The sequence below is a fragment of the Oratosquilla oratoria genome, chromosome 37 (genome assembly GCF_046742065.1).
Source record: "Oratosquilla oratoria isolate Oo_2021 chromosome 37, ASM4674206v1, whole genome shotgun sequence".
In the NCBI taxonomy this organism is placed as follows: domain Eukaryota; kingdom Metazoa; phylum Arthropoda; class Malacostraca; order Stomatopoda; family Squillidae; genus Oratosquilla; species Oratosquilla oratoria.
Window position 1 is genome coordinate 45,295,051 of NC_134813.1, and position 15,898 is coordinate 45,310,948.

Sequence of the window (15,898 nt, forward strand, 5' to 3'; positions counted from 1 at the left end):
TCTTCCTCACCCAATAGTATTATCAGCACTGCTAAATGGCATAGCATGAATGCCTTTATTGGGGCCAGGAACTGTACACTTTTGTAATAACATGCTGACTCTAATAGTTGGATTTGAGCTTCCATCCATTTAGCTTCATCTCCAGTTGCCAGCTACTATGCTCATAAAAAAACAAGAATGAAGGAAACTGCAAGAGACCGTAAGACCTACATTAGGCAGTTCTATGTCCATTACCACCTATCATCCCCATCAATAAAGTTGTCTAACCATTTCCTAAAACAACCAATTGTTTCAAAGGTTACTAAGTCTATTCCATTCACTGACCACCCTATTAGTTAACCAGTTCTTGCATATTTCCTTCTTAAATCTAAATTTGTCCAATCTAAATCCATTACTGCATGTCCTATCTTCTTGTCTTAATATGATGACCTTGTTTGCATCACCTTTGTTAAAGCCTTTGATCCACTCGAACACCTCTATTAGATCACCTCACACTGTCTTTCCAGGGAGTGTAAGTTAAGGTGCCTATGCTTCTCCTCGTAAGGTAAATTTCACTGTACCACGGAGTCAAGGACGAGTCTAATGCCATATAAAGTTTGATAATTACCTCTGCACTTCTGTTTGTAACCATCCTAGCAATGAAACCTAATGCTCTGTTAGATTTATTCCTGGCACTAATGCACTGTTTCCTGGATTTAAGGTCAAGACTTACTAGAACCCCCAAGTCTCTCTCACACTCAGTTTACCCTCTCTCCAAGTTACACTACCTGGAAACTCTCAGATCTCTCTGGGAAGAAACTTTAAGCAGTTCTTTGTGTCGTATTAGTGTGGGACTTTCCACATCACCCGATGAAAGAATTGGATAGCAGTTGTCAGCTCTATGTGTTGTTTATTTATACACTGCAGTTTACCACCATTTTCATCATTATGGACAATCTCGTGCCAATGTTCTTTTATCTTCTATCTCATATGCTGGTTTAGTTAGCTAAGGATATCTATAATTCACTTAGTCTCATTTTCTATAGGAGGTTGTGGAGTGATGATCAAAGTATTGGCAATTTGTTGTCCTGGATTTGGTGTAGAATCAGAGCTCTTTCAGGTGGTAGATGATAGAATAGGTAGCTATTGCAGGGTGTTGTGTAATTTGGATAGTCTAGCACATACATGATATTGTGAGGGAGGCTTTACATTGGGAAATGGGGTTAGGGCCCTTTCCTATCATGAAATGTCCATGTGTGAGGCAGGAATAACCTGTTCTTTGGCATACTAGTGCTATTTCAAAACAGTTCTATGTGTGACAGTGTGAGAAAGCACTTGAAGTTCTTTGAAATCTTAAGATCAGTCCAGAGACTGAGTGCTGGTCCCTCAGGGCACCTCTGCTGTCTATCTTGCATGACAACTACAAACAGTTACTTTTCATTGGTCCCACTTATGCAAGCATGCCATAATTCTCGAGTTTCATGAACTAGAAATCCACAACAGATGGCAACAGTCCTAGATACCTTAATAGATTCCTCTACAAAGAAACACAAGTTGATGTCTATATTGTATTTGTGTGGGATGTTTGTGTGTCACTGACTTGCATTGAAATGGCGAAAGAAATACAAAGCTAAAAGAGAAAGATCTTGGGCCTAGCCTAAAGACAATTAACCCCCTTGATGGAGGTGAGGGTGTTGTCAGGTTTTGAAGACAAATGGGAGAGAAGATTTTCTCTGTTTTGCAGGACCCCCACTTAAAGGTACTTGTTTTTGAACCCAAGTTACATCATGCACGTAAGGGCTAATAAAATATTATGACAATATTATCTTTCTTCCCAGTCTAAGCCAAGATGATTCCAAAACTTTTGAATCTGAGCAAAATTCTTCCCTAGTTTAGAGATCATTATTAATTTTTCTTGTGAATAAAACAAACCAAAGAAGTACATCTTTATTAACAAAAACTATAATTTCCTTTGCAATGAAACTGGGCAGCATTCATAAATACCCATGTTCATATATACATTAGGTTATGTCACAAAACATATGCAAGACAAACAAGTCTCTCTCCACTTACTTTGTTGTTACTTTTACCAATATTCAAGATCTGCAATATAATGTAAGCAGTATAAGTACTACAAATCTACAAATGTATACTGTAAGTCATTAAAGAATGAAAGAAGTTAATGTAAAACCCTTACCTCAATTCAAAGATGCCTGATCACCACATAGCCCTCTGTATACCAGAGAGCTTGTTATAGTCAGCTTCGTGACGCCAAGCAATTCGTGACATTCTCCATCTACAATGAAGAAAGAATATCTAGTAATAACTGAAGTGTTTTTACATTACAATGACAGAAAGCAGGGTTGCCACTGTGATCCATGCCAGTACAGATGAATGAGATTTTTTCCACAAAATTCCCACAAGGAAATCTGATTTCCACATTTTTGTCCCACAAAAAGAAGGAATTATTATATACACAAATGAGTTCGTTGCAACATATAATTCTTCATATGTCCATACCATGTGACAAAATTCATTCCACAAAATGGCATCACTGGTTCTTACACAGCAGGGTTTGAAAGCCAGCTATGGATTACTTTCATTATTTCATGATAGATATGCCTCCTCTCCCTCTTCAACCACTCAACAATTTTACAGAGCAGATGAGAATATCCCTTCATGAGGACGGGGAGGGGGAGAAAGAGGAGCAGGAGAAGGATTAAGAAGAAAAATATCCACTTCATATATGAAAATGCAGATGCTGAGTTGTTTGAGGACAGACTGAAGCACTAATGTTGTGCTGTGTGGGAGTGTGTGTAAAAGGAGAAAGCTTAAAATACATGTATGTACATATATCAAGTACAGGTAAACGTCGACTTACGATGGCATTAGGTTTCGATAGAGCCATCGTAAGACGATTTCATCGTAAGTCGATCCCCAATTTGTGTATCACTGTTCCGTGGTCACTGTACCTAGCCTACCTGTATATTAACCACCAGAGATACTGAATATAGCCTATTAAACATGTACAGTAGTTTATTTAATTATTTTTATCCTTTTTACCATATTCAAACACTATAATATGTATTTTCAGTACGGAACTTAAATCTCGCGGGCAGCAGCCAATGCCAGCCGTACGACGTGACGTAATAATACTCGCATCATAAAATATAGTCACCGCTTATATCGATCGTTCTCTCTTTCACCCGCGAATTTTGAAAACCACAGAGAATGGGATTTAGGGCACAATTGAGAGAATGTAAAAACACAGGGGCGACTACAATAAATATAATCAAGACGCCGATATGGCAGCGTCGCGAATCCACTTGCTCCTTATGACGCCTACGTGTGCGGCACCGTATGGAAGGGGTTAAATTATCATATCGTCGTCGTCATCGTAAAGTCGAACAATCGTAAGTCGCGGCCATCGTAAGTCGACGTTTACCTGTAATGTAGATGTCACAGCACAAGTAAAATAAAATGAAATATATATATACATAAATACACACACACCAAAGGCTTTCTCCACCTTAATGGGAGGTAGCCAAAGTAAAAAAAAAGGCATAATTACTCTCCCACCCACTTTACTCCCATTCACCACCCCTCCATCCCTCTTTTCTTGGCTCCGTCTGGATGATGGGTCATCCCTGCATCTTGCTTACTGAGGTCAGAAGCAATGCAGCAAGATGCAGCACATCCACAGCAAGGCCAATTCATTTAATTGGCAGCCCCCTTCTCTGTCCCCTCATGCAGAAAAAGAGAAGGCAGGGAGAAATCCCTTCAGGATGCATCAAAATATCATTTGCACGTAGCCACTCCCTAGCCCCCCCGTCATTCCCTTCCATGCATCACAGCATCATCCTGTGCATTAACCCTACAGCAGGGGAGAAAATACTACCAGTGAATGTTCCCCTTCGAGTCATAAAAGACGACTAACGACTAAAGCAACAGAAGACAGGACTAGTCATCTTACTCTGTGTAACCCTAAAGGGTACATTAAAAAAGTTAAAAGTAAATGTGAGAAAAAGTAAGGTTATGAGATATCCAAAAGGGTGGCAATGGTGTAGAGTTGGGTGTAGTCTAAATAATGAAAAACTGGTGGAAGTGGAGATTTTTAAATATTTGGGGCCACATGTAGTGGTGACTGTAGTGGGGGTGGAGGTGAATCATTGAAAGTAGGAGGAAAGTGGGTATCTGGGGGAGTGGAAAGTGTTATAAGAAATAGGTATCCACAAATGATCACAGACTACATCCAGGAGTGATTGTGCCTATAGTACTTTACAGAGAGAAGGCTTAGAAGAAGAAGAAGAAGAAAATGAGAGAGAGAGAGAGAGAGAGAGAGAGAGAGAGAGAGAGAGAGAGAGAGAGTACTTAGAAGTATGGTACGTGTTACAAGGATGAAAAGAGTGAGAAATGTGGAGGTGAATAAGGGACCTGTGGTGAAAAAAAGATCTACTGGATATAGTACATGAAAGAGTGTTTTGATGGTTTGGGCATATGGAAACAATATGTGAGGATCCCCTAGAAAAAAATTTACAAGCAGAAGTGGATGGAGTGAATCTGAGAGGAAGATCAAGAACTAAGTGGATGAATAGGAAGAAGGAGAAACTGGAAGCAAGAGGAATGTCTGAGCAAGGAAGAGAAAGTGAATGGAGTAGGAGCAACTGGAAGCAAGAGGAACACCTTAGCAAGGAAGAGAAAGTGAATGGAGTACGAGCAACTGGAAGCAAGAGAAAGTGAATGGAGTAGGAGAAACTGAAAGCAAGAAAAATGTCTGAGCAAGGAAGAGAAGGAGAATGGAGTAGGAGAAACTGGAAGCAAGAGGAATGTCTGAGCAAGGAGAAGGTGAATGGAGTAGGAGAAATTGGAAGCAAGAGGAACATCTGAGCAAGGAAGAGAAAGTGAATGGAGTAGGAGAAATTGGAAGCAAGAGGAACATCTGAGCAAGGAAGAGAAAGTGAATGGAGTAGGGGAAACTAGAAGCAAGAGAAATGTCTGAGCAAGGAAGAGAAGAGGAATGGAGGAGAAACTGGAAGGAAGAGATGTCTGAGCAAGGAAGAGAAAGTGAATGGAGTAGGGGAAACTGGAAGCAAGAGGAATGTCTGAGCAAGGAAGAGAAGGAGAATGGAGTCGGAGCAACTGGAAGCAAGAGGAACGTCTGAGCAAGGAAGAGAAGGTGAATGGAGTAGGAGAAATTGGAAGCAAGAGGAACATCTGAGCAAGGAAGAGAAAGTGAATGGAGTCAGAGCAACTGGAAGCAAGAGGAATGTCTGAGCAAGGAAGAGAAGGTGAATGGAGTACGAGAAACTGGAAGCAAGAGGAACATCTGAGCAAGGAAGAGAAAGTGAATGGAGTAGGAGAAATTGGAAGCAAGAGGAACATCTGAGCAAGGAAGTGAAAGTGAATGGAGTAGGAGAAACTGGAAGCAAGAGGAACATCTGAGCAAGGAAGAGAAAGTGAATGGAGTAGGAGAAATTGGAAGCAAGAGGAACATCTGAGCAAGGAAGAGAAAGTGAATGGAGTTGGAGCAACTGGAAGCAAGAGGAATGTCTGAGCAAGGAAGAGAAAGTGAATGGAGTAGGGGAAACTGGAAGCAAGAGGAATGTCTGAGCAAGGAAGAGAAGGTGAATGGAGTAAGAGCAACTGGAAGCAAGAGGAACGTCTGAGCAAGGAAGAGAAGCTGAATGGAGTAGGAGAAACTGGAAGCAAGAGGAACATCTGAGCAAGGAAGAGAAAGTGAATGGAGTAAGAGGAATTGGAAGCAAGAGGAACATCTGAGCAAGAAAGAGAAAGTGAATGGAGTCGGAGCAACTGGAAGCAAGAGGAATGTCTGAGCAAGGAAGAGAAAGTGAATGGAGTAGGGTAAACTGGAAGCAAGAGGAATGTCTGAGCAAGGAAGAGAAAGTGAATGGAGTAAATGGATGAAGAAAAATCCTGTGGACTAAGGGGATGATCTTCTTGTCCACTCTATAAAGTGAACAAGAAGGGGGTTTCTCATTTAATAAAGCAGAGGAGGAGTAAACCCGCTCTGGCTGTCAGGCAGGGAACAGAGATGATTGACGAGTTAAACACCATATGAGGACGGAGCCTTTATTTGTATGACGTTTCGCTTATTACAGCTTTTTCAAGTACAAGTTGAGATACAAATGCTTGAGATTAAATAAGGGGAAAGGAGGGAACGGGGTGGGAAAAGGGGGGGAAGGAAGAGGAGGAGGAGGAGGAGGAGAGGAGGAGGAGAAGGGGGGGGATTGAACACTGGGAAAGGATGAGAATGCTGGCCCAAACATCCATAATAAACGAAACGTCTGTAATAAGCGAAACGTCGTACAAATAAAGTCTCCGTCCTCATATGGTGTTTAACTCGTCAATCTTGTTGGCAACTGCCACTTTCAAGGAACAGAGATGATCCTTCATACAGGAGGGCAAAGATGGATTGACAACGAACGAGTTTTTGGATTGCTGAAGAAGGGAGAAAGGCCTTTTGGCATATTCTTAGTCTTCATTATAAGTTCTCCACAATCCATATCTTCCATATCCACCACAACATTCCTTGATTTACCTTATTCAACAGCTCTTTTTACACTCCTGCTCTCTGCCCCACCTCCTCATTTCTCACTTGAACTATTCTTATACCATCTTTCAAGTTCTCAAACACACTACAACTCCTCTTTTCTGGTTTCCTTCAATTCCATGTCCCTACTTCACATATCATTCGTACAACCTCCTCTCTGCACTCATCCTTAAATATCTATAACTCATGAATGCTCAAAAGTAACCATAAGTCTTTATACTGAAAAAAATACAGTTTATATAGTTGCGTAAATAATTGGAATAGCTTAGGTGAAATAGCCCAAACTTGCAAAATACATAAATTCAAATCTAAATATACATACATATGTAAGACAAATATGTGAGAAAGCTATAGGAAAGGGGAAGGATGTTTTTTGGGCTTTTATGGATCTGGAAAAGGCTTAGGATAGGGTAGACAGAAAGGCACTGTGGGAGGTTATGCAGATATATGGGATAGGAGGAAAGCTTCTGGGAGCTGTCAAGAGTTTTTATGAGAGTAGTAGAGCTTGTGTCAGCATTAGAAATGGAGAGAGTGAGTGGTTCGAGGTAAAGGTGGGACTTAGTCAAGGATGCGTTATGTCGCCCTGGCTGTTCAACTTATACATGGATGGGGTAGTGCGAGAGGTAAATGCAAGGGTAGTGGGTCAGGGATTGGAGATGGTTAAAGAAAATGGAGAAAAGTGGGAGGTGAGCCAGCTGTTGTTTGCTGACGACACTGCGCTTGTGGCAGGATCGGAGGAGGGATTGAGGATGTTGGTGACAGAGTTTGGGAGAGTGTGTGATAGAAGAAAGCTAAAGATAAATGTGGGTAAAAGTAAGGTGATGAGATATACAAGGGGTGAAAGTGGCAGCAGACTGGAAGTGAGCATTAAGGGAGAGCAACTGGAGGAAGTGGATAGTTTTAGATACTTGGGTGCAAATGTGGCAGGAAAAGGTGGAGTGAAGGTGGAGGTAGAATGTAGATTGAGAGAAGCGAGTAAATGCCTTGGTGGATTGAAGAGTGTAATGAGGAATAGACATTTGGGAATGGATGCTAAGAGGAGACTGAATGAAGGAGTGATTGTGCCAACAGCACTGTATGGGGCAGAAACATGGAACATAAGAGAGGAAGAGAGAAGGAGTTTGAATGTGTTTGAGATGAGGTGTCTGAGAAGTATGATGGGGGTTACTAGGCTAGATAGATTGAGAAATGAGGTGAGGAGAAGAACGGGGGTGGAAAGGGAGTTGGGAGATAGGGTTGATGAAAGAGTATTAGGATGGTTTGGACACATGGAAAGAATGAGTGAAGAAAGACTAGTAAAAGAGGTATGGAAGGCAGATGTGGAGGGAGTGAACATGAGGGGACGTCCTAGAATGAGGTGGATGGATGGGGTGAAGGGGTCTTTGGGGAAGAGGGAATGTCTGTTGAGGAAGGAATGGAGAATGGTTGTATATGGATGATGTTGTGATGCATGAGGTGGAATGGGCGGGGGGATGGGGGGTGAGGTAGTATGTGTGAGCAAAATTTGACGCAGGCCGAAGGGATTTCTCCCAGTCTTCTTTTATGCATGGGGGGACGGAGAGGGGGGGGTCTCTGATTTAATGAAACGGCCCTGCTGTGGATGTGCTGTGTCTTGCTACACTGCTTCTGACCCATTGCAGTGGACAAGGTGCAGGGATGACCTGTCATCCAGGAGGTGCTACGATAAGAGGGAGGGTGGAGGGGTGTGGAGTGTATTCAGGGATGGAATGGGTGGGAATGATTTTATGCCTTTTCCTTTTTGGCTACCTCCCTTGTAAGGGGGAAAAGCCTTGGTATATGTATGTATGTATGATGATGTGGTTTAACGTCACACACTCTCCCCCCACTATCGGGAGGCTAGGACGGTGCCCCACACAGAGGGTTTTGTAGCGTGTAATTCAATGTGCCATGCTCTTGGTTCAACTTCGCTGGTGGCAGGATTCGAACCACCCTCACCTCGACCTCCGCCGCAAGTAACAATGCCTTAATCCACTCAGCCAGCGAGCTTCCTACATACACCAATGGCTTTTTCCCCCTTACAAGGGAGGTAGCTAAAAAACAAAGGCATACAATCCCCTCCCACCCATTCCATCACCACATACTCCACTCCCATTCACCCATCACCCTCCCTCAAATCTTGACTCTTCTTGGATGATGGGTCATCCTTGCATCTCGTTCGCTGCCCTGGGTCAGAAACAGTGTTGCAGTCACAGGACATCCACAGCAAGGCTGTTTCATTAAATCGGTGACCCCCTCTCCGTACCCTTATGCAGAAAAAGAGAAGATGGGGAGAAATCCCTTTAGGCTGCTTCAAAATTTTTTTTCTTACATACTCCCCCATCCCCCAACCACTCCCTTTCATGAATCACAGCATCATCCATACACAACCATTCTCCACTCACCCCTATCTTCTGTCTTCTCCAAACCTTCCTCAACAGACATTTCCCTCTTTCCTAATGCCCCCTTTAACCCCATCCATCCATCTCATCCTTGGTTGCTCTTTCATGTTCACTCCCTCCACCTCTGCTTTCCACACCTTTCACCAATCTTTCTTCAATCATTCTTTTGATGTGTCCAAACCATCCCAGTACTCTTTCATTAACCATATCTCCCAACTTCCTTTCCACCCTTATTCTCTTCCTCGTTTCTCACTCTATCCAACCTAGTAACTCCTACCATACTTCTCAAGCATTTCATCTTAAACACATTTAAACTCTTCCTCTCTTATGTTCAATGTTTCTGCCCCAGTGCTGTCGGCACAATAACTCCTTCATACAATCTCCTCTTAGCATCTATTCCCAAATGTCTATTTCTCATTGCACTTTTTAATCCACCAAGGCATTTACTTGCTTCTTTCTATCCACATTTCACCTTCACCTCCATTCCTCCCTTTCCCATCACATTTGCACCCAATTATCTAAAGCTATCCACTTTCTCCAGTCTCCCTCTCCCTTCATACTCACAATTTGCCACCATATTCTCCCCCTGTACACATCTCATCACCTTGCTTTTACCCACATTATCTTCAACTTCCTTTTGCACATCTTCCCAAAAGCTGTCACTAACTTCCTTAATCCCTCCTCTAATCCTGCTACAAGCTCAGTGTCATCAGCAAACATTACCCTTGTGTTTACCTCTTGCACCACCCCATCCATGTAAAAATTGAACAGCCAAGGCAACATAACATCCCTGGCAAACATTAATGTAACAGATTACCTGAAATGGAATTTGCTCTTTTTTGAAATGGTAAATTGGAGGTCCTATATATTCTTAATTTCCAATTATCATATTTAGCCAAAAAACAAAGGCATAAAAAGCACTCCCATCCATTCCATCCCCAACATACTCCACCCAACTCCGTCCCTCTTATCTTGGCACCTCTTAGATGATGGGTCATCCCTGCATCTTGCCCACTACACTGGGTCAGAAGCAGTGTTGCAAGTCATAGCACATCCACAGCAAGGCCATTTCATTAAACCAGTGACCCTCCCTCTCCGTCCCCTCATACAGAAAAGGAGAAGATGGGGAGAATTCCCATTGGGCTGCATCAATTATTTCCCACACATACTCCCTCATGTATTGAATTCATGTACATTTCCAGCCTGGGCTATATTACCTTATAAGCTATTCCAAGTATTTATGCATGTATATAGAAAACTGTTTTCACAATATGTTCCCATCCTTAACCTCTTCAATACAAGTCTACTTCTCATGGGCAGCATCAGCTGCCTGATGTACAATGACTCATTACAATACTCACAATATAAAATATAAAGTTACAGCTGTATTACTTGTTCTTTTTCACTCTGAATATCAAAACCACAGAAAATATGATCAAGCCAGTTCACAGAATACGTGGGTCACTCAGCTGTAATTACAAAATAAATATAAAGATGCCAACGATGGCATCCTTATATATCCACTCATGCCTCATGATGCCTACGTAGGCATCATTATATGGAAGGGGCTAATCAACAGACCTCTTCTGCCAATGCAATCTATCCCCTTTAGTGACCTGAATACTGTAAACATATAACTTCTTTCTCTTTGATCTTTCAAAGTTGGCAGACCCAATGCTCTTAGTCTTTTCTCATATGATTTATCTGCCAAGCTAGGGACCAGTTTGGTTGCTGCCCTGTGTATTCTCTCGATCTTATTTTTTTATTTTTTTATTATTATTTTTTTTTTTTTAAATCTATACAGTGAAAAGACACTTTAATCTTCTGCAGCATTCTGTCATCTATCCCACAATCCTGCTGATATGTCTGGCAGGTGACAGGTTGTCTTTTATCAACACTCCCAAATCTTTTTCCTCTTTTGCTTTTGTAATGGGTTCTCTTTCCAAGTAATAGTTTAAGGATGTTCTTTTGTTGCTATTGGCCATTTCCAGTACTTTGAATTTTTTGGTATTGAACGCAGAGAGTGAAAGGGGCTTTGAGCAAAATGATAATGTCTGTTGAGCTGGGATGAGAGAGGCAGGGGATAGTTGTAAGTGGAGAATGTTTGTGTATGGATGATATTTTGACACAACCCAAAAGGATTTCTTCCTGTCTTCTCTACTTTCTGCATGAGGGGGATGACGATGGAGGTTTGCCATGTAAATGAAGCTGCCCTGCTGTGGATGTTCTGTGTCTTGTTGCACTGCTTCTGACCTGGGTAGTGGGCTGGAGACAAAGATGACCCTTAATTCAGAGGGAAGCAAATGGGTGTGTGCCTTGGCTGGTTACCACCCTTACAAGAGGGGGAGCACACAAACACAGAAAAAATAGAAAAACATCCAATTGACAAATATACAAAGCACTTAGAAACGAATATGTAAACATATGCAGGAAGGAAAAAAAAGGAAATATGAAAAGGATATTATAGATAAATGTAAGGATCAACCAAAACTCTTTTACAGATATGTAAATGACAAAACAAAGGACAAGCATGATATAGTAAAACTACGCAAAGGAGACAAGGAATTCACTGATGATACAGAGATGGCAGATGTTATGATCAGACATTTCAAGTCTGTATTTACAATCAAGAACTCTCAACCCTGGGAGAATGATCAGTTAGAAAGTTCACCCAAAATGAAGGAAATAACAATAACACAGAAGGAAATAAGAGATCAAATAAAAAGCCTAGATGTCAGAAAATTGCACGGTCCTGATGAAATCACAAATTGGATATTAAAAGAATGCATGGACGAACTGACAGACAAGATACACAAGATAATAGAGTTCTCAATAAAAGATGGCAAAGTACCACAAGATTGGAAAAATGCAAACATAGTGCCAATACACAAAGGAGGAAACAGGAAAAGTCCTATAAACTTTAGACCAGTATCCCTCACAAATACAATAGCCAAAATATGGGAAAAGATCATTAGAATCAGATGGATCAAACATTTGGAGGAAAACAATATATTAAATACAAAACAATTTGGATTTAGAAGTGGAAGATCGTGTACCACAAACCTAATATGCTTTTACTCGAGGGTGATTGATATAATTGAAGAAAGAGATGGTTGGACAGACTGTGCCTTCCTGGATTTGCAAAAAGCTTTTGATAAGGTACCACATAAAAAATTATTAGACAAAACTGAAAATATAGGAGGAATTCAAGGCAGTTTGTTGGAATGGATACAGGACTTTTTAAATGGAAGAAAGATGAAAGTGGTTCTTAGAGAGAAAAACTCGAAATGGGAAGAAGTAAAAAGTGGCCTCCCCCAAGGCTCTGTTCTGGCTCCCTTAATGTTTGCCATATACATAAATGATATGGATGAAGGAGTGAAATGTTACATGAACTTCTTTGCCGACGATGCTAAATTGCTCAGGAGAGTGACAACAGAAGAAGATAACAAATTGTTACAAGAGGATTTACATAGAGTATGGGAGTGGAGTCAGAAACACGAAATGAATTTCAACATCAAGAAATGTAGCATAATGGAGTTCGGTAAAGGCAAAAATAGAGTCTCAGGAAACTATATGATTGGAGATAAAGAAGTCAAAAAAGTGAAATCAGAGAGAGACCTGGGAGTAATCGTCTCAAGTGACTTGACTCCTGACAAACATGTAAACAAGATATTTGGAGAGACTTACAATTTGTTAAGATCTATGAAAGTGGCCTTCGACTACATGGATGAAGAGATGGTTAAGAAACTAATTGTTGCATTAATAAGACCGAAACTAGAATATGCTGCATCATTGTGGGCACCTAGCACAAAGAAAAACATAAAAATATTAGAAAGAATCCAGAAAGCGGTGACCTACACTATCAAATTTAACATATGAACAAAGATTGGAGAAATTACAACTGATAACAATAGAACAGAGAAGGGAGAGAGGTGATTTGTTGACCATCTTTAGAATTATGAAAGGAATGGAAGTTCTTGATAAGGATGACCTATCAAAATGGGACAAAAGAGAAACAAGAGGACACACAAAGAAACTAAAGACAGTTATAGAAGAGACCTGAAAAAGAACAGCTTCCCACACAGCGTGATTGACATCTGGAACAAATTGAACAGTGAAACAGTTAATGCCAGAAATATACACGAATTCAAAAACAAACTAGATGTAGATACAAAAACGGGTCATAACAAGCATAGCTCCTGGCCCGTAAAATACAACTAGGTAAATACACTCACTACACTACATAGCAGAGCACCCATACATGCCAAGAAACATCAAAACAACACCCAAATACCTATATCACACACAAATACCCTTCTCTTCCTCCACAACCACCAAACACCAGCCTTGGGAAACATATCCATAACCATATCACTCACTGCCCCATCAACAAACTGAAAGACAACACATTACCACATACCAGACCCCATGATATCCATCCCTCTGAATCTTCTCTCCCCCAAAAGGAGAAAGCCCACCTGGCCAGACTGTGATGTGGCATCCACCCCTTCTAAGCTACCAGAAGAGGCTGGATGATTGTATTGCAGATAACTGTCAAGGATTCAGAGGGATGGATATCATGGGGTCTGGCATGTGGTAATGCTTTGTCTGGAATACTGCATTGTGCACAATCACACACAATATACACTCTATAAAGGATTTGTGGGAAAACCCCATTTCATCCGTGGCATTCTTTAGGGAGACAGGACTGCTCAGCCAGTCTAGGGAATGCCAACAACAACAAGGGGAGGCCCTTGGTATATATATAAATAGATTTACCTAATTAAGTTATGCAGGAAAGAGCTAAATTCGTGAGGGTCCTCTCATTTTCTAACTATAATACTTAGTTTTGAATTTGCTTACAGCTTTAGTTTATGCTTTGCACAACGTAGATACTATAATACACAAAATACTGCTAACAAATTACCATTAACCCCTTCACTATGGGCCAAAATCTCGCGGGCAGCATTAGCTGCCAGACGTGTGATGTTGCGTCATAATACTCGCATTATAAAAAATAAAGTTACTGCTTATATAGCTCTTTCTCTTTCACCCGTGAATTTTGATAACCATAGAAAATATGATGAAGCCAGTTTATAGAGTATGGGGGTCACGCAGGTACATACATACATATACCAAGGCTTTTTTCCCCCTTACTAGGGAGGTAGCCAAAAAGGAAAAGGCATAAAATCATTCCCACCCATTCCATCCCTGAAAACACTCCACACCCCTCCACCCTCCCTCCCATCTTAGCACCTCCTAGATGACGGGTCATCCCTGCACCCTGTCCACTGCCCTGGGTCAGAAGCAGTGTCACAAGACACAGCACATCCACAGCAAGGCTGCTTCATTAAATCGGCGACCCCCCCCCTCTCCATCCCCCCCATATAAAGGAGAGGACGGGGAGAAATCCCTTCGGGCAGGTGCGACTACAAAAAATATAATCAAGACACTGACATTGGCATCCTCACGTACCCACTTGCTCCTCATGACGCCTACATAGGCATCATCGTATCGAAGGGGTTAATTAAATACAACCAACTCCATGATGAGAGTGCAGTAATAATGAACTGGAAGTATTGCTTTAAAAGAAACAAGGTGCAATTTTCATGTGGATTCAGCAGGAACCAGTGGATGAGGTGAGGATGTCCCTCTCCTATGTATAACCAACTCACTTTGCAGGTGTATATACATTGAAAAATAAATATCTTCACTGGTTCAAAACTATCGATATGATATCTATATACAGGTAAACGTCGACTTACGATGGCCGCGACTTACGATTGTTCGACTTTACGATGACGACGACGATATGATAATTTAACCCCTTCCATACGGTGCCGCACACGTAGGCGTCATGAGGAGCAAGTGGATTCGCGACGCTGCCATATCGGCGTCTTGATTATATTTATTGTAGTCGCCCCTGTGTTTTTACATTCTCTCAAATGATTCATTCTCTGTGGTTTTCAAAATTCGCGGGTGAAAGAGAGAACGATCAATATAAGCGGTGACTATATTTTATGATGCGAGTATTATTACGTCACGTACGGCTGGCATTGGCTGCTGCCCGCGAGATTTAAGTTCCGTACTGAAAATACATATTATAGTGTTTGAATATGGTAAAAAGGATAAAAATAATTAAATAAACTACTGTACATGTTTAATAGGCTATATTCAGTATCTCTGGTGGTTAATATACAGGTAGGCTAGGTACAGTGACCACGGAACAGAGTGGGGATCGACTTACGATGAGATCGTCTTACGATGGCTCTATCGAAACCTAATGCCATCGTAAGTCGACGTTTACCTGTACATGCTTTTTCCCATTTTAAGAGATGTAGCCAAGTTGAAAGGCAAGTGCTCATGCCCATCCACCACCTCCCCCACCCCCAACCTCAACTTTGCTCCTCATGGATGACAGGTCATCCCTGTATCCCACCCACTGCTCTGGGTCAGAAACAATGCAACAAGACAGCACATCCACAGCAAGGCCACTTCATTTAATCAGTGACCCCCTTTCTCTATCCTCTCGTGCAAAAACATTGAAGATGGAGAAATCCCTTTGGGCTGTTTAAGGGTAAATTTATTATTGTTGTGGTTATTGCTGTCTAAGATCATACTGTGTTACTATTGGATTGTGTAATACTGTTGAGCGTCTTGTACATTTTTTTGGTATTTGTTTCATGATTAAGTGTGTTAACAAATGCCTACCAATTTAGTGTTTTCTCTACATGTATTTTGTTGTTATGTTATGAGGGATAGGTGTGGGGGTATTATGTTTAAGTGTAATGAGTTGTCTGATGAGGCTTCGTATTTCTGATATAAAGTTTGTGTTGTGTCACTTTCTGTTGTCTAGGGAAATGTATTCCTTGTCTGCATTTTGTATGATTGTACTGAAGGTGTGCTCAGCAGCATCTATGTCTGTAATTGGTGTACTGTTCAGTGTCTC

The 15,898-nt window shown here is 41.3% G+C and overlaps 1 protein-coding gene across 1 annotated transcript in view; it reads right to left on the reverse strand.

Annotated features, from left to right (window-relative positions):
- Positions 1-1,913: 1,913 nt before the first annotated feature.
- Positions 1,914-15,898, reverse strand: part of mRpS14 (mitochondrial ribosomal protein S14) — a 29,719-nt gene continuing 15,734 nt past the window's right edge. Inside the window, exons 4-5 of the mRNA XM_076175684.1 lie at positions 2,177-2,275; positions 1,914-2,082 (exon numbers count right to left, since the gene is read on the reverse strand). Coding sequence (XP_076031799.1) covers positions 2,197-2,275 — 79 coding nt within the window. The 3' untranslated portion in view covers positions 1,914-2,082; positions 2,177-2,196. The remainder of the gene's footprint in view (positions 2,083-2,176; positions 2,276-15,898) is intronic.